The 24264-nt window shown below is 57.5% G+C and overlaps 2 protein-coding genes across 12 annotated transcripts in view; one reads left to right on the top strand and one right to left on the bottom strand.

Annotated features, from left to right (window-relative positions):
- Nucleotides 1-5026, top strand: part of FARP2 (FERM, ARH/RhoGEF and pleckstrin domain protein 2) — a 147552-nt gene extending 142526 nt beyond the window's left edge. For all 6 annotated transcript variants that reach the window (XM_033229477.1, XM_033229473.1, XM_033229475.1 and 3 more), the window contains 6 exons: nucleotides 150-232; nucleotides 1261-1379; nucleotides 1715-1878; nucleotides 3129-3236; nucleotides 3463-3614; nucleotides 4195-5026. In XM_033229477.1, coding sequence (XP_033085368.1) covers nucleotides 150-232; nucleotides 1261-1379; nucleotides 1715-1878; nucleotides 3129-3236; nucleotides 3463-3614; nucleotides 4195-4312 — 744 coding nt within the window. In that variant the 3' untranslated portion in view covers nucleotides 4313-5026. The remainder of the gene's footprint in view (nucleotides 1-149; nucleotides 233-1260; nucleotides 1380-1714; nucleotides 1879-3128; nucleotides 3237-3462; nucleotides 3615-4194) is intronic.
- On the bottom strand, nucleotides 4909-19139 carry STK25 (serine/threonine kinase 25). 6 transcript variants are annotated; one of them, XM_033229484.1, is made up of 12 exons: nucleotides 18951-19139; nucleotides 18447-18576; nucleotides 11454-11684; nucleotides 10753-10809; nucleotides 10185-10293; nucleotides 9270-9427; nucleotides 8998-9201; nucleotides 8647-8792; nucleotides 8243-8357; nucleotides 7750-7821; nucleotides 6576-6712; nucleotides 4909-5887 (listed from the first exon to the last, which is right to left on the bottom strand). In XM_033229484.1, exons 2-12 carry the CDS (start codon nucleotides 18474-18476, stop codon nucleotides 5848-5850), a joined length of 1299 nt encoding a protein of 432 aa, XP_033085375.1. In that variant the 5' UTR covers nucleotides 18477-18576; nucleotides 18951-19139; the 3' UTR covers nucleotides 4909-5847. The 6 variants fall into 6 exon arrangements, with proteins under 6 accessions (XP_033085375.1, XP_033085377.1, XP_033085371.1 ...); XM_033229486.1 differs by having other exon boundaries at nucleotides 8998-9183; XM_033229480.1 differs by having other exon boundaries at nucleotides 18889-19136.
- Between the last annotated feature and the right edge of the window lie 5125 nt (nucleotides 19140-24264).

The following is a 24264-nucleotide window of genomic DNA, read 5'->3' as shown; positions in this document are numbered from 1 at the left end:
TGGCCTCTTGTAGAGTCTGTGTGCACTTGGACAGCACTGGGCTTCCAAGCCCCACCTAGCATTGCCAGCAGTCACCTTGTGTCCTGCCCAGGCTTAGGCTGTCAGTTCCTTCTTGGCCACAAGATTTGGACCTTTTCTCCCACCCACAGGTGGAAGAAAGTGAGAATGAGTGGTCTGTTCCACACTGTTTCACCATCTACGCGGCTCAGAAAACAATTGTGGTGGCAGCCAGGTAAGGGTCTTCCATATCTCCATCCTGAGCAGCTCTGGATGGAGGGGTGGGGACTTCCTTGCCATGAGCCTCGAGTCCTCTGAGCTGTGAGGGGCCATGGAGCCTCATGGGGTTGTGCCCCCTTTGACTCTGAGCTCTGCTTCCAAGTTTGTGCAACCAAAGGAGCAGCCTTGCCCTTGTCAGGGGCAGGGCTGCTTGCTGACCCTGACAACATCCCACAAGTGGCAGACTCCAGTGCTGTGGAGCTGCTCCCTCTGCCCTCTGGTTCATAGTGCCTCCAAAGACGGGGTGGGTGAGTGGGCAGGCTCCTGTGGTCTCCCAGGGCACAGGTGCTTCCCCAACCCTCATGTCAAGAAGTGCCAGCAGCTAGTGATCAAAGCCCCAGCAGGGCAGCTTACACCCAGCCCAGCCAAACACTGCCTCCCAGTCCCAGTGTAGTATAGACTTGCATGAGACAGACCAGGCTATGGCACAGAAGCAAGTGGAAACAGCTCCCTCCTCCCCAAATAAGATCAACAGAAGGATGACACGGAGCTCATTTGGTGGCTGGGATGCAGGGACCCCTGCACGGTCACCAGCACCACACTGTGCTCTGTGAGGAGTCTCAGCTCCGACTCTGCAGCGCCCTGGCCAGCATCAGAGGGCACAGGGCACTCAATTCTTACCAGGAAGTGTTCACTTCATCATGAACCAGGGCCAATCTTGCATTTCAGCATCAGAGGTGTAGAGAACATTGTTTCAGGAACAAACACCCCTGCAGACCCCTGTTCTAGAACCGGGGCCCTGCCTTGGCTCCCCCAACCCTGTCACAGTACCCTGGGGGTCAGGCTGATTCAGGGCCCTCCCAGCTCTCCTCCCTGCTGTTTTCGCTGGAGGGGACACGTTTCCCAGTCCTTGCCACCCATCAGGCAGGACAAAGCAGAATGTGGGAGAACAGGTGCCATGAAGGCTCGCCCTCCCCTGAGGGCTGGGGCCCTACACAAAGGAGAGCAGAGCCACTGAGCCTCGCACTCCCCTCCTCCCCGCAGCACTCGGCTGGAGAAAGAGAAGTGGATGCTCGACCTGAACAACGCAATCCAAGCAGCCAAGAGTGGCGGTGACACGGCCCCTGCACTGCCAGGCAGCACTGTGTGCACTCGTCCCCCCAGTGAGTACTGGCCACGACCCCCCAGGAGACCTCCACTACACCTAAGGAGGCTTTTTCTGGAAGTTGTTTTCCTTGGTCCCCATTGGTCTGCTAAGCTCCCACACAAGCCCCTTCCACAAAGAATGTTCCAGGCTACGCCTCATGCCTGGGTGGAAAGAGGGGTCAATCGGGCTGCTCTGGCAGAAGCACCTGTGGTTTTGCTCTCAGCCAGCAGCTGGCCTAGCACCAAGGGCTCCCCATTTCCCCAGGGCCAACCGAGAGGAACCCAAGGGGTGGAAGTATCTGGCAAGCAGAGGCCACAGGGGGTCCCCCCTGAGACACTGACTTCTCCCCAGGATCCCCCAACGAGGTATCTCTGGAACAGGAGTCAGAAGATGACGCTCGGGGTGCCCGCAGCTCCCTGGAGGGGCATGGCCAGCATCGGGCCAACACCACAATGCATGTGTGCTGGTACCGGAACACCAGCGTGTCCAGGGCAGACCACAGTGCAGCTGTCGAGGTACGACCACATAAGCACCGCCTCAGTGCATCTGGAAGCTTCCCAGCCCTCTCTGCACTTGGTTGCTGAGGAGGGGCCCTCAGGAGGGTACCAGCAGGCAGGCTTGGCCCCAGAGAGCTGCCTCTTACTCTCCCCTTGGTAGAAGGTGGTATGGGAAGTCCCCTCATCCAGTCAAACCCTCTTTGAAAAGGGTGTTTCAGGTCTGGTGTCTCTGATGAAGTCCAGCAGGCAGGGCATGTCCTCAGGGCCTGGAGCTGGTGTGTAGTGGAGCTGAGAAAAGCCCTCCTAGACACATCCTCCCGCAGCCCCTACTCCCAGCGCCTCCGAAACCCTTCACCTTGGGCTTGGAGCTTGAGGCTCTGCCTGGCACCCTGCCATAGAGGGTGGTCCGCCCTATCTCACTGCATGGGCCCTGTCTGCCATTGTGGGTCGCCAGGTTCCTCAGCCTGTGCCCCCGCACCCTTCCCTAAGTCTGCTCTCTTACTCCACCCGGAGCTCTTGTCCTTCTTGGTGTTGCCCCAGAATCCCCCCCCCAGCCACAATCTGCTGGGCAGGGGCTCAGGAGCTACCCCAGTCCAAGCCTCTCCCCTGATGACCCTGGGTAGGTCACGGTGCAGCAGGTCCCTGACATGAGACCGCCAGCTTGTGGCCAGCCCAGGACACCTGAGATCTGAGCAGGGTCCTAGCCAGGCCTGCACCCGCCATCTTAGAGTGCAACCCCTGAGCACTGCCCTGAAGGCGGGAGGCTCACGTGAGCCCTGTGAGCCCAGCCACTCCAGCGCCAAAGCCTAATCCTGGCAGAACAGCTGCCACACGCTTAGGGATGGGGCTGCAGTGGGGCATCTTGTGTGTGCCTTTACTTGCCTCTCCCCAACCCATCATTTTAAAGAACCTTCCAGACTTGGCTCAGTGTACTCTCTCTTAAGGTGTCTTCTCTCTTCCTGCTGTTGGATGGGTTTGTGGATGGTTGGTTACTGAATACTGGCTTTATTATGCACAGGGAAAAGGAACTCATTTTACTTGGTGCCTGGAATGTCACTCTAGGTTTTTAACATGCTTCTGTTGGATTTAAGTACTGATAAAGCTGCTGTCCATAGTAGTCCAGAGGTAAAATCAATCAAGGCCTCGGCCGGAGAAAGCATGCAGGTAGTTAGTCTCGGGGAGCAAACCCACTCCCACAAGGCCCCAGGGAGATGGAGCTGGGGTTCTGGGTGCTGGTTAATGCACCTGCACTTTTCCTTTATTGACAGAACCAGCTTTCAGGATATCTGCTAAGAAAGTTCAAAAACAGTCACGGCTGGCAGAAGCTCTGGGTCGTCTTTACCAATTTCTGTTTGTTCTTCTACAAAACTCATCAGGTACTGGGGTTTCACTGGAGCCCGATGCAAGTGATGCTGGCAGACACTCACCCTCCCCACCTGTGTCCCTTTTGTATTTTGGTTCTGCCCTCCCATGCTTTGCCCACACACCCTGTGCTCCCTTGGCCCGTGAGCATTTGTATGTGCCACTGTTGTGCAGGTAGCAGAGGAATGGGCGCTCCCTGCTGCAACCCAGCCCCTGGAACCCCTGTGTGCTGTCTTCCAGGATGACTACCCACTGGCCAGCCTCCCGCTGCTGGGCTACAGCGTGAGCATCCCCCAGGAGGCCGATGGCATACACAAAGACTACGTTTTCAAGCTCCAGTTCAAATCCCATGTCTACTTCTTCCGAGCTGAGAGCAAGTACACATTTGAAAGGTAATTTTGTAGGAGGCAGCCTTGGTCAGCTGCCCAGGTCTGACTAGGATCCCAAGGAACATCAGTATCTCCTCAGCTCCCGTTTCTACTCATGGTGCTGGAGGCAAGTTTTCTGGGCCCTGGAAAGGAAGGGCTGAGCAATGCTTCCAGCATTTCCAAAAAAACAGCAATGCTTTTTTTTTTTTGAGATGATGGAGTCTCCCTCTGTCACTCAGGCTGGAGTGCAGCGGTACCATCTTGGCTCACTATAACCTGCACCTCCAGGGTCAAGCGATTCTTCTGTCTCAGCCTCCTGAGTAACTGAGATTACAGGCATGTGCCATGCTGCCTGGCTAATGTTTGTATTTTCAGTAGAGACAGGGTTTCACCATGTTGGCCCGGCTGGTCGCGAACTCCTGACCTCAAGTGATCCATCTGCCTCAGCCTCCCAAAGTGCTGGGATTACAGGTGTGAGCCACTGTACCCGGCCCCAGGTTTTTAACCCTTCTTTTGTCCTGCTTGTCCCGTAACCTGGGTTGTTCTTGGGACAGTGTCTGAGCACAAGCTGGCTTACTGGTCTGACAGCCGCCCTCTCCTCCAGGTGGATGGAGGTGATCCAGGGAGCCAGCAGCTCGGCCGGGAGGGCCCCGAGCATCGTGCAGGATGGCCCCCAACCCTCCTCAGGGCTGGAGGAGATGGTCAGGGGAAAGGAGGAATGACGCTCAACCTGCCCAGGTTTGGACACAACTACAAAGAACAGCAGGACACAGAGGTGGCCTCTGTCCTGAGGCTTCTCAACAGATGGGAAGTGGCTGTAGTCTCATCGGATCCCCACTGGCACCAACAGTGTGGGTGGGCCTCATGTAACATCTGGGAGGGGCTTCATGCCTCCACCCAAGGCCTAGTGCATGCTGCCAGCTATCTGGGGCCCTGGGAAAAATGTGCAGGTCTCGAGCATGGAGCCGCTCACACCTCGGCCCCCAGGCCCCTGGCTCATAGACACAGACAGGGCTTGAGCGGTGCTCTGGGCATCGGACCAAAGCCTGGGCACACCCTGCCTCTCTCCCCAGAGCAGGGTCTCTGCTGAGGACTGGCCTAGAGCAAGCACTGGAAAAGAGGCCCTGCCATACACCCTGCATACCCACTGCCAGGACCCTCTCAGACAAGTGTGGCACAGCCATGCTGACCTTCCATCTGGTGAACCAAGTGGCAGCCCCAGGGGCCTGCCCGGCAGGTCACACAGCTCAGCAAGTCTAGCAGAAGCCACGCTTGTTCCCCATGTACCTCTGGAAAAGCAGAAACCAAAGTCCCCCTGTGCCCTGGGAGGGTGGGGTCCTCTAATTTATTAGTGCCCAGCATTCCTTCCAACGGGAAGTAGACAGGTGACTGCTTTGTTCACACACATTTGATTTAAAATAAACAGCATCTCCCCACCTGCATACTCCTCTGCCTGCTCTGTTCTTCCAGTGGGCCAAGCAGAGCCCAGGCATCAGTCACAGGGAAGTTTTGAAGGGGGGGGGGCTGGGCTGCAGTCTCTGAGTGCCGTGATGAGGACTCGGGACCAGGGACGCTGCAGCCCTGCATGGTCCGGGCCTGCCCCCCCCACACACCTGTATGTCTCCAAGTCAGGTCTTTATTGAAAGTGGCAGGGGCCTCTCAATGTTCTATGAAAACTAACATATTAACCTCAGAATATTTAAGGAAACAAGTAAATTCAGTTTTCTTAAAAAACAAAACATTCTGGATGACACAAGTACTTATGAGCAGACACAGTACCTGATCCAACACCACAAGGCAAATCTATGGCCATCATGGGCCCTGGGAGGATAGCGGCCAGGGCACTCCTGCGGGGGCTGTCCTGTTGCCTCTCCCCACCTCATGGGAGGAGGAGGCAGAGCTGCCCTGATAGTTGCTCTGCGCCTTGGTCTGAGCGGCCATAGGGCTATGTGAGTCTGCAGAAGACCCAGGCATAGCTCATGAGGACCACGCTGGCTGCTGGAGCCCCCATGAGCTCTATTGCTGGGCCAGGAGAGGAAGGAGGGCAGGGGACATGTGGAACAGCATCCCCTGACGTGCAGAACAGCACACTGCAGGGGTGGAAGGAGACGGTGACCTGGCATGTGAGGCCCACAGGATCTGACATGTCCCTGCAGGCACGAAACAGCACGGGGCACCTTCCAAGTCAGCACAGTTCTTGTGGAGCTCAGAACAAAAACAAAGGACCTTCTGTCCCCTATCTGAACAGCAGCGCGCTTCAGCGGGTGGATGTCAGGTGGTTTCTGTTGTGTGAAAACCTGCAGAGAAAAGAGCCCACCGCTGTGTGCTTGCACCTGTGCCCAGGCTCCTGACGGCCTCTTGGGTGTGCAGTCTGCGGTGGCAGCCCTGACAAGCCACCACACCACGTGGGTCTGAAGTGTCCCCAATGCACAGGGTCTCAGGAGCAGCACTGATTGGCCCAGACCCCACCCCCAGAGCTGCTGCCCAGGGGTGCCAGGAAGGGGTCCCTGGGTGTGGACCAGGACTTAGGGCATCTGCCGGCGGCATGGCAGTTGGACCCTAAATCCACTGGGCAGTGGAGGGCCCAGTATCTGTCCTGCCCTGTCTCTACTAAGGACTCAAGTCAGCACAGGGGCAGCTCTGATGTTTTGCCACCAGCGTGTCAGAGCAGCTCCTAGGAGCCACTAGGTGGCAGAGGTCAGCTGAGGACAGCCGTGTGGCCACTGAGGCCGGGACCCTGAGACACTCCTCAGACACTTAGACTGGAAAGGCCCTGCCCACTCTCTCCAGCCCCAAAGTCTCCATGGCCCTGTAAGCTGGGTCCGAACAAGGAAGAGGATGCCACGCCGCCCCTTCCCGGAGTGAAGCGAACCCATGTAGTTCCCAGTGCAGCCACACCCACGAGTGAGCACTGGACCGCACCCCATGTCCAGCTGCTGCTTGGCGGGGGTGCTCTCCCCAACCCCATGGCCCGGCCACCCTCACCTCTGCACTCGCTCCACCAGATGCACCATCAGCTTGTCTGAGATGCCGGGGCAGGACTCCTCGGCCAGGCTGAAGGCATTCTCCAGCTCCTCCAGAGCACCCACGCTCCCACCGCTCTGCTTGTGCTTCTCTTTGAGCTATGGAGAGACCACCTCGCCTGACCCTGGACCCCAGGACAGGCCCTCGGGGAGCCCGCTCCTTTGCTTGGCCAGAGTCATGCTGGAGGCCTTCAGGGCCTTTGCCTAGGACCCGGGAGCCCTTCAGCAAGCCAGGAAGTGAGGTGGCCCAAGGAAGCCTGCCCTGCCAATGGGGACTCCAGTGGTCCTTCCCCACAGCCCCTACCCTCCCTCCACACTCCAGGGAATCTCTGGCCTCAGTTCTCAGGAGGGGACCAGATGGCTTCCTCCCAGCTGAGGGTCATGGAAGCCACTGAATGGGTCCGATCAGACCCAAAAACACGAAGCCCAGAAACTCCCAAAGCACACTGCACAACCAGGCCCAGATCTGACCTCCATCAAGACACCAGCTCTGAGCCTCCTGTCACCGGGTGTCACCCACCCTCAGGGGGCTGTGGCTAGGTCAGCAGGCTGCCCGGGACCTGGGCCTGAGTGGCTGCTTCACTGGGGCCTCCACATGGGCTGGGGCCAGTGTCCCTCGACTGCTCCACCCTCTGCCATCCTCAGGCAGGCTCTCCTGTCACCACCTCTCACCCACATCCTCCATCCTCCCCAGGCTCCAGGTGGGGCTCCTGGAGGGCACACCTGGGCCCAAGCCCACTGGCCACGCCCTGGGCACAGAGCTCCTGGCTGCATCACATTTCTGAGAATGGTGACGTTGATGCAGGGTCATGTGACTAACCAGGGAGGCACCTGCCCTGGATGGACCCCGACTACATCTTCTCTGCTTTCTCTATGGAAGAGTCATCTGTGTTTGCACTTGAAGAAAAAAAAAGTCACTCTGGGAACCCAGAGAACCTTGGCAGGTCTGGGAGTACAAAAGGAGTCATCACAGCAGATTCTGCTTCTTCCACTCAGAAAACCCAGCCCATAATCAGCTGCAGGAAACCTAGAAGCTGAAACTGCCCCACGGCACTGTGAGGGGCACATCTCCATGGCACAGCGTCACAGCCTTGTCCCTGGCGGGACTCCAGGCCCAGCCCCAGCCCCATTCTCACCTCTCCGAAGACAGGCCGGACCAGCGTGGACAGGCACTGGGACCTTGGCTGCCTCTTGACAGGCTCTGCGGGCTGCAAAGGAAGTGGAGGCCCACAGTGAGCAGGGCAGTGCGGGCGACAGGCAGGGCACTCCCATCCCTGCCCAGGCTCTAGCCTTGACGGGATGGAGACTGGGAGCAGCCTGTCGGGGCACATGCCCAGGGCTGGCCCCAAAACCATCAAGCCTCCCAGATGGCCTGACTCTGAGGGCCTGCGACTCCCACCCTCTCCTCACAAATTTGGCTCCTAACAGGCCCTCATCTTCCCAGCACATGCTGGGGCTTGGGGTCTCCACACCAGGCCCAGTGCCACAGTGGGCTTCAGACCACCCCTGCCTTTCCCAAGCTCCTTGTCCAAGCCCCAGACACTGGGTGGACAAAGCTGGGTCCCGCACCCAGGCCCCCTCCACGGCCCCAGGGGTGCACAGCAGGCAGAGGCCAGGCCGGGAACAGACCTTCTGTGAGCTGTGCAGGGCCGTCCCCTTGTGAAGCTTGCTGTGTGGACTCGGCCGGATGGTGGGGGGGAACGTCCAGATGGGGCCCTGCTCCCCGTCCTCCGCCTCGCCATCACTGAAGAGGATGAAGAGTTGCCAGGGTCAGCGGGGAGAGGGCCAGGAGGCACAAGGGCCTCAGGGCACACCTCACGGCCGAGGGAAACCCAAGGTACTGGGTGGCGCTCTGCCAGGCCATGGGGTCCAACTGAGGCCTCAGCAGGCCCTGTCCTGCAGCCTTAAGGGGGTCCCTGCCCAACACTATATCTGGTCACCCTCACCCCTAGGGCCCACACCCCAGCTTCTGGAGTGGGGACCACCCACGTCACAGCACCCAGGGTCACCATGAGGATAAACCAGGCCCCTACATGTCAGAGTCCTCGGAGCTGGACTCCTCGCCATGCCCCTCGGACTTCCAGCGCTTATAGCGGTCGATGAGCTCCGTGAGGAAGGAGGTCTTCTTGGTGTAGCGTGTGATGAACTTGTGCTTCAGGAGCTCTTTGGCCGTGGGCCGCTGTGCGGGGTCAGGGGAACACCAGTCACTGGGCCCAGCCAAGCTCTGCCTCAGGGAAGCAAATGGGATGCAGCCTGGACTGGGGCGGGTCCTCACAGCTACAAGGCTGGGGGGCCTAGGCCTCCGGGCTGTGCTGCCCACCCCAAGCAAATGCCCTCCCTCCATATGCCCGTCCAGAAGGGGCCAGGCCAGAGGCGGGCCTTACGAATCGGGGGTCCTTGTTGAGGCAGGCCTCCACGAACTCCTTGAAGGGCTTGCTGTGCTGGCCCTCCAGTGTGGGAGGGCTGTTCTTGGGAATCAGGAACAGGACACGCATGGGGTGGAGGTCAGAGTTTGGAGGCTCCCCCTTGGCCAGCTCGATGGCCGTGATCCCCAGGGACCAGATGTCGGCCTGGACAGAACACAAGGACTGTCGCTGCCCTGAGGACCCCAGTCAGGCGTGGTGCCCGCACCCGCCCGCCCACCCACTGCACCCACCTTGAAATCATAGGCTGACTGCTTGATGACTTCAGGCGCCATCCAGAAGGGGGTGCCCACAAACGTGTTCCTCTTAATCTGTGTGTCTGTGAGCTGCCCTGCTACCCCAAAGTCCGCCAGCTTCACATCCCCCTGCTCCGAGAGTAGCACGTTGGCAGCTGCTTGACACAGGACAGGCAGACGTCATCCCAGGCTCCACGTGGCTCCACCCAGGGCCCCCTGAGAAGGGCCAGGATATCATCTACCTGGCCTCCTAGGGCACAGCAGGGCTGTCCTCAGGACCTCAGCCCTCCTTGCCACTCTCAAACCCAGGGCCACCTAGGGCCGCAGGGGCACTGCCAGAAGGAGCCTAAGGTCTCCACTCCGAGCTCCAGGGCTCTCCCTGCATTTGGCTTTTACAACAAATCCCAACAACAAGCGACTTCGCCCACTGGGGGCTACCACAGAGGTGACCCTGACCAAAGATGTGGCCCACATGGGCCTGCCAGGAAGCCCCTTGCTCCACCAGACTTGTCCCCTACATGAGAGAGATGACTCAGTGCTGGTGGCAAGTCCCTCCCCACAGGCTGGCCCAACCTCATGTCCGCACTTAGCAGGGCCAGACCACACACTGGGGCTACTCAAGCCTACACCTGCTGTTGTGCTGTGAGCCACAGGGAACCAACAACTCTGGCTAAGCATGGCCGTTCCTACACTCGGTCCACAGCTGGTTTCCTCAGCGTACAAGGCAACTGTTACAAACAGTATCTTCTAGAAATGCAGCAAGACAGAACTGCTCAGTTTCAGAGTAGCCACAGGGTTCTCTATACCCCAGACCCTGGGTACCACTAACCACTTGCCCCTCACCGGCCCCAGCCTCTCTAAGGTCAGGGGGGCTCAGGACATTACAAGAGCCACATCCACCCCCAGCAGGACCTTTGATGTCTCGGTGGATCTTGCGTTCGGAGTGCAGATAATCCAGGCCCTTCAGAATTTCCCGCAGGATCGTGGCAATGTACGTCTCCTCCAGGGGACCTGGTTTAAGCTGGAGAGGAAGGTGGGACAGCAGGGCCTCAGCTCCTGTCCCAGGCCCAATGCCTGAGTTCTCCTGTCTCTCTGACCGGGGAGGGCTGTCCCTGCAGATAGCTGGGGACTTCACGTTCCTTTACTTCTCAAACACAACCAAGTTTCAGATGGGAGTGGGGTGGTGGAGGCTCCTTCTAAAGCATATAAACCAGCTTCACCTTACTGTCGTGTAACAGAAAAACAGGCTCCCAGCCATGTCCCAGCATGCCTGCCCCCGCCCACTCCCACAGGCCAGGACCCCTTTCAGCACCAACTGGGCAGACGTGCGGATGGCAGTTCATTTTTGCTTTAGAGGATTCCTAATTAACACCTAATGTGCCATGACACCAAACGAGAGGTGGCCCCTGGAGCCCATGAGTCTGAGGAGCAGGGGACTCAGACACTGCATGACCCCCCACTGCCATGGCCTATGCCTCACCAAGTCCAGTGCCGAGCCGCCGCCCAGGTACTCCATGATGATCCATAGCTTGGTGCTCTGGGACCGGAGACAAACCCATCAGCATTTGGCAGCGAGAGGAAGGGCATGCTCCAGGGTGGGAGTCAGGCCAGAGTCAGCCAGGGCCCAGGCCCCACCGGTCCCATCCCTGCCAAGAACCCTAAACAGGAAAGGGCTCCCTCGGCCTTGCCCAGCTCCTCTCCTGCTACAGATGCTCAGAGGACGGATCGAGTATACAGAGCAGTGGCTGAGTCTACTTCACCAAGACCCCGTCAAAAACCAGGCTGCTGAGCCAGTTCTACAGGGCTGGGAAGAGGGCATGGCTGGCAAGCACATGGCCCAACACACCCGTCATCCTCCCGGGCAGGATGGCCACAGCGTTCCCTACACCCCAGACCCTGGCACCACCAGAAACCTGCTCCTCACAGGCCCTCACCACTGCCAGCAGGGGTGTCCTCACTGCATTACCACAGGCAGGCGAGTGGGTCCCAATGGCCACTCAGAGCCGAATGACCCTCGTGGATCCTGCTCGCACCCTGCCTGCCCAGGGCAATTTCCTGGAGGGCATGCACTGAACTGTCAAGGCCGCCTTGTACCCTCCAGCATGTCACTCAGTCCCTCTGACATGGAAGAGAGGGCCGGGCACAGCACCAGCAGGGCCGCCGCCTCCCCCCAACAGGCACCTTTAGGTAGGAGCCAAAGTAGCGGGTGATGTAGGGGCTGTCACACTGGCTGAGGACGGTGATCTCCTGCTGAATGTCCTCAATCTCATCCTCGGCCTCCTCCAAGTCGATGATCTTGATGGCCACCACCTCCTTGGTGTGGTTATCGATGCCCTTGTAGACCTCCCCAAACGAGCCCTTGCCGATGCGGTCAAGCTTGGTGAAGAGCTCTTCAGGGTCCACTCGAGAGTGCTGCGGGGCCGGTGGGGACAGAGGGCAGACAGTGCCGGTCACGAGAGGCTGGGACAGGCAGAGGCTGCCCTGCTGGGGAGGAAGGGACCTGTAGGGAAGGGGGAGTCCGAGCGAGTGCGCCTCAATTCTTCCCTGGTTTCTTCCTTTACCCCTTTTTGTTTAAAACCTAAACTTGGCTGAGTGCGGTGGCTCACGCCTTGTAATCCCAGCACTTTGGGAGGCCGAGGCAGGTGGATCACTTGAGGTCAGGAGTTCGAGACTAGCCTGGCCAACATGGTGAAACCCCATCTCTAATAAAAATACAAAAAAATTAGCTGGGCGTGGTGGCTCACGCCTGTAATCCCAGCTACTCGGGAGGCTGAGGCAGGAGAATTGCTTGAAGCCGGGAGGCAGAGGTTGCAGTGAGCCGAGACCGCACCATTGCACTCCAACCTGGGCAAGAAGAATCAAACTCTGTTTCCAAAAAAAAAAACCTAAACCTAAATTCGACTTTCCATGCAAGGGAAAAAGTCCCCAGAAAGTATAAAGAGGCCAGGCCAGCTCAATGAACCTGCTGGAAACAGGAACCTTAGCTGATGACAAGGCATGAAGGTTGCCTCATCTAACCCTACCAGGCAGCCCCATGAGAGATGTTAATAGGTGAATACCCCTGGGGGTGAGGGGATTGGGAGCTCTTACTTAATTTGCTATAAATCTGAAACCACTAAAAAATAAACTCAATAGGCCGGGCTTGGTGGTGCACACCTGAAATCCCAGCACTCTGGGAGGCCAAGGCGGGTGGATCACCTGAGGTCAGGAGTTCACGACCAGCCTGACCAACATGGTAAAACCCCATCTCTACTAAATACAAAAAAATTAGCCGGGTGTGGTTGCACCTGCCTGTGATCCGAGCTACTTGGGAGTCCAAGACAGGAGAAGCGCTTGAACCAAGGAGGCGGAGGTTGTGGTGAGCCGAGATCAGGCCATCGCACTCCAGCCTGGGCAACAAGTGAAACTCTGTCTCAAAAAAAATTTTTAAATTAAAAAAAAAAAAATACTCATCAAAAACAAAAAACTCTCGGTGTTAACCAAGCTCTCCTTCACTCCTAAAAGCCACATATTTAGAAAGGGCTTCCCTCACCCCTACGTAAGTCCTCCTGACAGCTACACCAGCGCGGGGTCAGAAACTGATGCTTTCTTGATGCAGAAAGCTGCCTCCCACAGTCCTCAGATTTAATGAAGCAATGCCTGAAAGTTTCTGAGCCACCGGTGTGGAAGGTGCCTGGTCTGTGACCCAGGCCCAGAGTCCAGGGGAAGCCAGGAGAGGTGTGTCCTCAGGCCTCGATACTTTTTTTTATTCATTTGAGATGGCGTCTCAATCTGTCACCCAGGCTGGAGTGCAGTGGCGCGATCTCAGCTCACTGCAACCTCTGCCTCCTGAGTTCAAGCGATTCTTCTGCCTCAGCCTCCCAAATAGCTGGAATTACAGGCATGCACCACCACCCCCAGCTAATTTTTTGTATTTTTAGTAGAGATAAGGTTTCACCATCTTGGCCAGGCTGGTCTTGAACTCCTGACTTCAGGTGATCTGCCCACCTCAGCCTCCCAAAGTGCTGGGATTATAGGCGTGAGCCACCATGCACGGCCCCTCCCCCCACAACATCAAGGGTCTTGATGCCAATTTAATGTGGCAGAGCATAAAAAGGCCAAACGGGCTGGCCGCGGTGGCTCACGCCTGTAATCCCAGCACTCTGGGAGGCCGAGGCAGGCGGATCACAAGGTCAGCAGATCAAGACCACCCTGGCTAACACGGTGAAACCCCATCTTTACTAAAAAATACAAAAAATTAGCCAGGTGTGGTGGCGGGCGCCCATAGCCCCAGCTACTTGGGAGGCTGAAGCAGGAGAATGGCGTGAACCCGGGAGGTGAAGATCGCGCCACTGCACTCCAGCCTGGGTGACAGAGCAAGACTCCGTCTCAAAAAAAAAAAAGGCAAAACGACTAATTATGCCCCCAAAACACTGAGGCCCAACTCACTCTGGTGCTGAAGACAGGACAGGTCCTTGGATGGGGGTGCCCTCCACGTTCCTGGGCCTGGGGAGACCATGCCCTCCAAGGATGGGGTACACCACACACAGCCCCCACGCTCACCCCCGGACACCTGTGTGCAGGGTCCACCCCAGGCCTAAGCCCAGCAGAGGAGTTGGCTGAAACCACCTGGACATTGCACCAGCCCAAGGCGACATTTCCTTGTGACACTGCCAATTAGCTGGCCTCCCAGGGTTTGTAAGCAGGAGGGTGGAAGGGGCGGCACACAGGCCCCCACCTTGAAGCATGCTGCTACACATCCCTTTCTGAGCACCAGACCCTGAGGTGACAGGAACTCTGGGGAAGGAAAGGCAGTTAGGGGAGGGCCAGAGGCCACCTAACCCTTCCCTGCAAGGCTGACTTGTCAAGGCCTGGGGGTGTGCACGTGGCCTCCATGCAGCAGCTAGAGCAGGCCAACTGCAGTGTACACACAGACCCTTGCTCAGCCCAAAGGTCTGGCCAGTTGAGACAGTTGGTCCAATGAAAAGTGACCTCTCTCATTCCCTCATCAGTACCAGCAGCCCAGTTCTAAAGCCAGTACCACTGGAGGAAACAGCAGGGGGTGCCTTGAGCCCACCTACTACCAGGAGTCCCCAAAGCCAAGGTCAAGAAACTCGGCCGGATAGAGAGCTGAGTGCTGCCTGGGGTCCCTCCGGTCATGCTGGCCAAGGTGAGCTGTGTCTGCCCCCAGCCCCACCACTACTGCTGACCATGTGTTCTAAAGAGAAGCCAACAAAAATTCAGAGCTGACAAGTCACAGACGCTCAGCCTCTCCAGGCTGGGGTGGGCGGCACAGATGAGATCAGTACCAGCCCCCATCTGAAAGGAAAGTCAGCCCAGAACATGCAATCTTCTCTTTTTTTTAAGATGGGGGGTCTTGCTGTGTGCCCAGGCTGGTCTCCTCAGCCTCCTGAGTAGCTGGGACCACAGGTGCATGTCAAAGCATCAGCTCATCAGCCCACAAGCTGTCATGGGTAAGCAATCAGTGTTAAAATATCGCCCTCCTGCCATGGAGAGCATCATCTCCGTTTCCTCCTCCCTGTGTGCTCCATTTCTGGTGGAGAACCACCCATTCCTGGCCCAGTCCTGGATGCCAGGTGCAGGACAAGGTTAAGAAGCAGCCCCTCTTTTTTTTTTTTAAGCTGGAGTCTCGCTCTGTCGCCCAGGCTGGAGTGCAGTGGTGTGATCTCGGCTCACTGCAACCTCCGCCTCCCAGGTTCAAGCGATTCTTCCACCTCAGCCTCCTGAGTAGCTGGGCTTACAGGCACCCACAATCATGCCCGGCCAATTTTTTTTTTTTTTTGTAGAGACGGGTTTTCACCATGTTGGCCAGGCTGGTCTCGAACTCCTGACCTCGTGATCCGCAGAAGCAGCCCCTCTTCTGCCTGCTCCTCCTCCAGCAGGCCCAGTGCCACCTTGCCAAATCCTCCGCTTGCTCAGTCCATCAGCGCTTACTCAGGGCCCTGGGACACTGCTCCACCAAGTCATCAGCCTGCAGGCCTGGCCTCAGCCTAAACCCAACCCTGCCCAGGCACCTGGAAAGACCCCAAGGGAGTCCTCCGGGGGGGACTCCAGGAGGTCTGGTTGGCGCCCTGAGCTTGTGACCCCCTGTCTACTCCTGTCTAAGGTGGCCTAAGAGAGGGCCTGGAGAAGGCAGGGCCATGGCCTGGCAGCATTACCCAGCACCACCAGGCCTCTGACTCCCAGGGATCTCTTTCCCACTCCTCAGGCCTCTATGGATGATGCGTCCTCCTGCTTCGCTCTGTTCCCTGCTGAGGCCATGCTACTCTCCACACAGGGCCGGGAGCTGAGTCTGCTCCATCACAGCAGCCCAAGAAGGGAAACCCCTGGGTGGGCACCTCTACTGCTTCAGAGCAGGAGAGCACAGTGGACCCCAAGCCAGAGCCAGGGCTCATGAGTCCAAGCAGAAACTGTATGACAGGAACCCTCTTGGCTGTGATCCTGGCCCTACAATGACATCGCAGGCCAAGCCAAGGCAAGCCATCCCCACCCCCACCTGGAGAAGAAAGGGTAAGTGGGCCCCTGGCCTGCAGGCTGTGGATCCTCTTTTGGATGTAGCAGCAGCTGTGGCCCGGACGATCACTCAGGCCACTCAAATGACTCTGGCGGTGGACACCTGCTCTCCACATCAGCCCTGGGGCTGCCAGGTCTGGGGCCTGCACTTGTCAATGTGTCTGCTGTCAGTGTTGCTCCACAAAACAAAGCGAACAACCCAGCACACACAGCTGAGACATCCCCAGCTGCCACCTGACAGGCAGCAGCTGAGTGACGATACAGTACCCTGGCACCCCACAGCCATTCGAGCCCTCCAGGGCCAGGCAGGAACTGGCCAGGTAGAGGGGAGAAGCCTAAGGCAGGAGCACAGGCTGGGGGGGAATGCACCCCCCTCTCCCACAAAGGGGCTGCGCACAGGTCCACAGGACCCCATGGCAACCATCTCAGGAGAAAACCACAGCCCCTCAGGTTTTCTGCCACTGTATGAAGTCAAGTCTCATCATCCAGGCTGGGACAAAGGACCCCTAAAAGGACAAAAGGTGCTTCCTACCTTTGGAGTCCCTTCCCCAGTGCGCCCACTCCCTTCCCACTGCCCACACTCCCTTCCCCAGTGCGCCCGCACTCCCTTCCCCAGTGCGCCCGCACTCCCTTCCCCAGTGCGCCCGCACTCCCTTCCCCAGTGCGCCCGCACTCCCTTCCCCAGTGCGCCCACTCCCTTCCCACTGCGCCCACACTCCCTCCCCAGTGCGCCCACTCCCTTCCCACTATGCCCATACTCCCTTCCCAGTGCGCCCACTCCCTTCCCCAATGCGCCCACACTCCCTTCCCCAGTGTGCCCACACTCCCTTCCCAGTGTGCCCACACTCCCCAGTGTGCCCACTCCCTTCCCCAATGTGCCCACTCCCTTCCCAGTGAGCCCACTCCCTTCCCCAGTGTGCCCACTCCCTTCCCCAGTGTGCCCACACTCCCTTCCCAGTGCACCCACTCCCTTCCCCAATGTGCCCACTCCCTTCTCCAGTGTGCCCACACTCCCTTCCCTGGGTCTGATAGCACCAAGAACCAACAGCACACAGTCACAGGGCACCTCAGAGCTCCAATTTCTCATCCCGTGACCCAAAGGAGCTATTTCTGCAGTTCTTAAAAATAAACTGGTGGCCGGGCGCGGTGGCTCACGCCTGTAATCCCAGCACTTTGGGAGGCCACGGCAAGCAGATCACCTGAGGTCAGGAGTTTGAGACCAGCTTGACCAACATGGTGAAACTCCGTCTCTACTAAAAATACAAAATTAGCTGGGCGTGATGGCACACGCCTGTAATCCGAGCTACTTGGGAGGCCAAGACAGGAGAATCGCTTGTACCTGGGAGGCAGAGGTTGCAGTGAGCTGAGATTGTGCCATTGCACTCCAGCCTGGACAACAAAAGTGAAACTCTGTCTCAAAAAAATAAAAAATAAAAATAAAATAAACTGGTGACAGATTTTTCTCCCAGCACCTTAGTCATGTAAGTTACCAGATACAGAAAGTCAAAAGCAAACAAAAAATCTGTTAGCTTAATTCAGCATCAGTCAGCAAGCCCCAGTCCCATCTGTGACCGCGCAGGTCCAGGCTGCCTGGCCCGACAGCTGCACATGGTGTTCCGGGTCTCTAGGCTGGTCCAGTTTCCTCCAAAGCAGCCCTGACTCCAGTTCCTGCCCCTATGCGGACAGACGCCCTTCCTGTTCCACTGCACACCCAACTCTCAAGAATTCAGCACAGAGGAGTGAACAAGGAGGGCCACACATTTTAGCAGCGATTCCAACACCTTAGGCAGAGCCAAGGCATCAAGGAGAGCAAAACCGAACGCTAAGACGTAAAAACACCCAGCAGCCAGAGTCAAAAAAATGGGGAGGGGTACACAATGCCAGTCCCCAGGTCCCAGGCTGGCTGTCTCCACCCTCCTTCCCTGGCACGCCCTGTGGCGGCAGCAGCTGCTCCTCTTTCCAGACTAAGGCTCGCTGTAGTGGTTCCCTCCGAGGCTGTCCCACCAGACGCTTCAAGGTGGCTCCATAGTGGAAACGCCTTCTTCAAAGAAGAAGGACGAGCCTCCTGTTCGGGCAACCGCCCGTAGCAGGGGTTAAACGGTTCTGAACAGAGCAGCCTTTCCACCTTCCCCTGGGCCAAAGCACACACGTGTTCTCTGCTTTCCCCGCACACCGGCCGCTCAGATCGGCTTCTCCACATTCCCAGCCCCTCAGCGCCCATCAGGGTCTCCTCTACGGCCCCTGCCCAGCCCAGCACGGCCAGCACGGCCGGAACGACCCGTGGCCCGGGCTCAGGGCGCAGTGCGGCCCCTGACCTTCCGCTGCCTTCAGATGCTGACAAGAGGTTCCCGCCCGCGCTGGGGGCAGCGTCCCGTCCCTGAGCCGGTGTCTTCACGCACCTCCACCGCCCTCGCACAGGCGGAGCCACCCGGGGCTCGGTTTCAAGAGGTCCGCGAGCTTCTACCACGCAAAACGCCACAAGCACACGGCAGAGCCCGGGGGCCGCCCTGCGCGCATCTCAGGACGCTCCGCTGGTCGCACGACGCGCGCTCCTTCCCTCACCCCACTGCCCGCTCCGGCGTGGGGTCCCCTCTGAACCCCCGGGAAGCTCGGGCGCCCCTCCGTGAGAGACCGCCCGTCTTCCTGCTGCACCCTCCTCACCTGGTTGGCAAATTCCCGGAGGTGAGCCATGGCCGGGCCGCCTCAGACCCTCCGCCGACAGCCCCAAGAGGCGTCTCGATCCCGCGGAGAGGCGTGGAGCCGGCTCGCTGGCCCCTGCGGCGTCAGTCCACTGCGAGGGACAGCAGGAGCGGTCGGCGCCCAGTTCAGTCATCTGAGACCGAGCTCCGGGGCGGCGGGCTGGAGGGGGGCCCCAGGAGACCCCCAGGCCATCGGGGCCCCGCCACGCCCGGGCCTAACGCCCAGGCTCCCGGGCGCTCGCCGCCCCTCCCGTCCCCGCCCCCACCTCTTCCGAGGCAGCTTCCTCCCGGTGCCCCCGCCCCGGTGCCTCCGCCCCGGAGTCCCCGCCACCGAGCCCCGCCCCGGGCCCCTCCCTCCGCCCCCTCCCCAATCGCCGCAAGCGCGCGCCCGGCAGCGCGCCCACCTCCGCGGGGCTCCATCCCGGCCTCCCCCGGCCCGCTCTGCAGCGCCCGCGAAGGCTCCCACCCGCAGCCTCTGTTCGCCCGGGGACCCCGGGCCTCCCAGCCTGCGAAGCAACGGCGGTGGCGGCAGCGACAGGAGAAAGCCCGGAGGAGGCGACGTCGAGGGCCGTACTCGGCGTCGCAGCCCGCGCACGGCTCTCTGGGACCCTGAGTCCCAACGCCCACTCCGGGCCCGGAAGCCTGCTGGCGTTGGACTACAAGTCCCAGCAGGCCGCGAGAGAGGGGCGAGGCTCACATGCGCGCCGCGAGGCTCTCTGGGACCCCGAGTTCGGCTCCCGAAAGGCTTGGACTGCGTCTCCCGGCAGGCCGCGCGGCGGGGCGGGCGGGGCACGTGGTCGTTGTCGCGTCGCGCCTTCCGTGCCTCGCCCTCGCTGGCCTTCTGCGTCTGCTGGCGCCTGCGGGGCGTCGTCTCCGACGTGACGGCGGCCGCGCGGCGTTTCCCTTGGGCTCTGCCCTGCGCAGCCCTGGTCCAAGCCGGCCAGTAAGGCCCTGCGCCCTCCCCGCCTCGCCCCGAGGATCCACCGCGGCCGCCCAGGCTGCTGGCCTTGTCCTCACGGCCACGGAGATAAGCCGGCGCTGGTCACACCGCAAAGCCCCTGATCGCACTGAGACCCCGCCCGGGATCATGCGCACAGGCCAGGGCGCAGCAAGCCTTGGAGAAGCTACCTGCACAGCCCATTCCTTGGGCGAGCTTCGCATCTTCTGCCTCAGTTTCCTTACCTGTAAAGGGGTGATCATAGGACATCCTTGGTCACACCGTTGTGGGACCCACCTAGGCTAGAGCGCGGTACGCGCCCAGGACAGTGACTGCTGCTGGAAACCGTCGTGGCACTGGGGTCACCTCCCCAAGGTCAGGGAGGGACTTGCAGAGCCCAAGGCTACCTGGTGCGCCCCCCTGCCCCGTGGGCCACCAGGTCATAGTGCCCCCTGTGTGCATTCCCCTGGTGCACCGCAGGGATCCCCACCTGTCCGGTGAGGAAGATTTGTCTCTCCTCCACTCTGTGTCCACCCTTACAGGCTGTCAGTTTCCATGATGGCTCAGCACAGATGACTATCCAGACCTCCTCACACCCCTCCTTCCTCAAGAGGGTTCTGGCGTTTCTCTTTGCTCCCTGGTGCGTGTTTTCTCATGGTGCGTTGCCAAGTCCTTTAAGAAGCCATGTTTGCCTGTCATGCATTCAGGACAGCCTCTTGAACCTCTGGGTCCCCGTCTCATCACCCCTGCTTGTTTACGTACTGACTTGGTTTTGTTTGTGCTTTGACTCCCCAGGAGGCAGTGGGCTTCCTGCAAGCAGAGCTGTGCCCAGGACCATGCCAGCCCATGACAGGCACTCAGTGAGTTTGTTGAATGAATGTGTAAATGCATGAAGGTAATACATGTATTGAATGTGTGTAAATAGATGCCTGCTGCATCTCTGGCCTTCATGTGGTCAGTAATTGCTGCACTTTTCAGAAGTGTCTAGAAGAGGCTGGGAGCAGTGGCTCACACCTGTAATCCCAGCACTTTGGGAGGCTGAGGCAGACAGATCACTTGAGGTTAGGAGTTCGAGGCCAGCCTAGCCCATATGGTGAAATCTCTACTAAAAATAAAAAAATTAGCCAGGCATGGTAGTGCGTGCCTGCAGTCCCAGCTACTAGGGAGGCTGACTGAGGCAGGAGAATCGCTTGAACCTGGGAGTTGGAGGTTGCTGTGAGCCAAGATTGTGCCACCGCACTCCAACCTGGGAAACAGAGCAAGGCTCCGTCTCAAAAAAAAAAAAAAAGTGCCTAGAAGAGTTTTTCAGCCTTTATCTGTTTGTGGCCAATTGTTAATACTTTGCTCCTGGCTGCTGTCTTGCCAAGCTGCCGTCTGGACTTGAACATCACCATGTCTTTTCCTGCATTGACCTTCCAGGCCCTTCTTCCTGTTTCTCATATTTTCCATTTCTTTTTTGTTGTTGTATACTTCTGTTATTCTTTGGGATTTTTGTTTGTTTGTGTGTTTGTTTGGAGACAGAGTCTCGCTCTGTCACCCAGGCTGGAGTGCAGTGGCGTGATCTCAGCTCACTGTAACCTCCGCCTTCCAGGTTCAAGTGATTCTCCTGCCTTAGCCTCCTGAGTAGCTGGGATTACAGGTGTGCGCCACCACCCCTGGCTAATTTTTGTATTTTCAGTAGAGATGGGGTTTCACCATGTTGGTCATGTTGGTCAGGCTAGTCTCAAACTCCTGACCTCGTGATCCGCCTGCTTCGGCCTCCCAAAGTTCTGGGATTACAGGAATGAGCCACCACGCTTGGCCTTATTGTTTGGTTGTATCTTTCAACTTTCATATAAAAATTTTCTTTTCGGTGATTCTTTCTTTTTTTTTTTTTTAGATAAGGTCTTACTCTGCCACCCAGGCTGGAGTGCAGTGGGGCAATTTTGGCTTACTGTAGCCTGGACCTCCCAGGCTCAAGCAGTCCTCCCACCTCAGCTCCCCATGTAGCTGGGTCCGCAGGCATGTCACCACACCCAGCTAATTTTTGTAGAGACAGGTTCTCACCATGCTGCCTAGGCTGTTCTCAAATTCCTGAGCTCAAGTGATCCTCCCGCCCCAGGCTTCCAAAGTGCTTGCGAAGTACAGGTGTGAGCCACCGAGCCTCGTCTCTATTTTTCACCTCCAAGAAATTTTAGTTTTTTCTCTGGGCACTCACTTTCTTCCTTGGGAATAGGGAGCTAATAGTGATATTCTTGTAGATCGTGAGAATAACACCGTCTGTGGCGGGCCTAGCCCTTGGCAGGCGCTCAGAGAGTCACTGTGTTGATTATTGACAAGGCTGACCTTGGGTGGGTGGAAGGAACACTCACAATTGAGCCCCTAGGCAGCTCACCCTCAGGTCCAGTCACTTGGTGACTGCAACAGCCCTCCGAGGCAGGCAAGGGATAACTGAGATTGTGGCCCAAGGCCACAATCAGAATATGGCAAAGACAGGATTGAAGCCAGGTCTCCTGAGTCCTGTTTGTATGCTGCAGGGGATTCAGGTAGGAGTGGAGAGAAGCTGGAGTTGGACTTTGTGTCAACCTGGGTCAAGTGTGAGTTGGCCAATCCTCCTTCTGGTTTGACAGACAAGGAAATGAAACCCAGAAAGGAGACAGCATAACAGCATCTGGATTAGACCTGGGTTCCCCTTCTGATTAAGATAAGAGACTGGGCGCTTGAGCTTGTTCTTCTTTCCCTGCCAGACCTGATAACTTGTCAAAAGGCGCTCAGGAAGGGAGGCTAAACCCTGAAACTGTTCAGAAAAAGGAGTGGGCTCCCAGCAGGTGAACGCCACAAATGTCCAGAGGTAAAGCTTGGTGACAGTGAAATGGGGGGAAGAAGCCTTCACTTGAGCCCCCTTCATTGCATACAGAGAGAGCCCTGGAAAGGTGGGGGGCTGGAGCTGGGGGAGAGGAGGACGACAGCAGAGACACCATGGAGACAGGTGTGTGCATGAGTCAGCAGCTTCCCACTCCTCATCCCTCCATCCCCTCAAACACACACAAATCACACAGCAGCAGGGTTTCCTAGCATAAATAATGTGGGAATATTCCAGAAAAAGACACCCCTGTAGGTTGGGCTTTAGGCTGGCCTGACAATGGGCTTCCTACCCAGTCTTTCTACAGCAAAGCCCAGCACTTGACAAGTCCTGCTTTTGAATGCAGACTCCTTGTGAGCTTCCTGTCACCTCAGTTTTAGTCTCTTTAAGACTGCTAAGGATATTGTGTATTGGGAAGACTTTCAGCATGAACAATAGAGACCAACGTAAATTAGAAGGATGACCTGAGAAGCCGGGCGCAGTGGCTCACGCTTGTAATCCCAGCACTTTGGGAGGCCGAGACGGGCGGATCACGAGGTCAGGAGATCGAGACCATCCTGACTAACATGGTAAAACCCCGTCTCTACTAAAAATACAAAAATTAGCCGGGCACGGTGGCGGGCGCCTGTAGTCCCAGCTACATGGGAGGCTGAGGCAGGAGAATGGCGTGAATCCGGGAGGCAGAGCTTGCAGTGAGCCGAGATCGCGCCACTGCACTCCAGCCTGGGCGACAGAGCGAGACTCCGTCTCAAAAAAAAAAAAAAAAAAGAAAAGAAAAATGGCATCTAGAAGTAGGAGAAGAGAAAGGGAAGCTGCACTTAAGTCTTAGTTCAGAAAATGTCGGAATCACTTTTAGTTTTAAACCACTGAGTGCAAAGACAGCAATATGGACTGCTGCCTGGTCATAAAAGTAAAGGTTTTTCCTTTTTTTTGAGACAGAGTCTCGCTCTGTCGCCCAGGCTGGAGTGCAGTGGCCGGATCTCAGCTCACTGCAAGCTCTGCCTCCTGGGTTTATGCCATTCTCCTGCCTCAGCCTCCTGAGCAGCTGGGACTACAGGCGCCCGCCACCTCGCCCGGCTAGTTTTTTGTATTTTTTAGTAGAGACGGGGTTTCACCGTGTTAGCCAGGATGGTCTCGATCTCCTGACCTCGTGATCCGTCCATCTTGGCCTCCCAAAGTGCTAGGATTACAGGCTTGAGCCACCGCGCCCAGCCGATCAGTTGATTTTTTAAAAGTATGCCAAGACAATTCAGTTGGGAAATAATCATTTTATTTTAATTTTTTTGTTTTAGCCCTGTTTCAACCAGTGAACAAAGGGGAGGAGTAATTTTTTCAACAAATGGTGCTGGGATCTTGCAGGTACCCCCGATCATGTGCAAGCTCCTGGAGGGCAGCATGCCCGGGGAGGGCAGGTAAGCTCTGTGCCCACACCCCCACAACAAACACACACACACATACCCACCACACACACATACCCAACACACACACTGAACACACACATACACACACCCAACACACATAACACACACACACCACACCCCCCCATACACACACACTCAACACACCCAACACACATAACACCCCCAACACACATCCCAGCACATACACAGCATACACACATACCCAACACAACACACACCAACACACACACCCAACATACACACACCCAACACACAACACACACTTCCAGCACACAGTACACATACCCAACACACAACATCAACATATACACCCCAATACACAAACACAACACACGCCCCACACACAACACACAATATACACACCCAATACACACACCGAACACACATGCCTAACACACACATATACACAACACACCTCCCAATACATACACAACGTACACACACCCAACACACACCAACACACACAACACACATACCCAACACACACACATGCCCAACACACACCCAACATACACACAACACACACCCATACACACCAACACATACAACACGCAGACACCTCCACACACCCAACACACAC

This window comes from Trachypithecus francoisi, unplaced genomic scaffold (assembly GCF_009764315.1).
Source record: "Trachypithecus francoisi isolate TF-2019V2 unplaced genomic scaffold, Tfra_2.0 Lachesis_group13, whole genome shotgun sequence".
Taxonomy (NCBI): Eukaryota; Metazoa; Chordata; class Mammalia; order Primates; family Cercopithecidae; genus Trachypithecus; species Trachypithecus francoisi.
The sequence above is the reverse complement of the archived record's forward strand: the minus strand, read 5'-3'. Positions and strand labels throughout refer to the sequence as shown.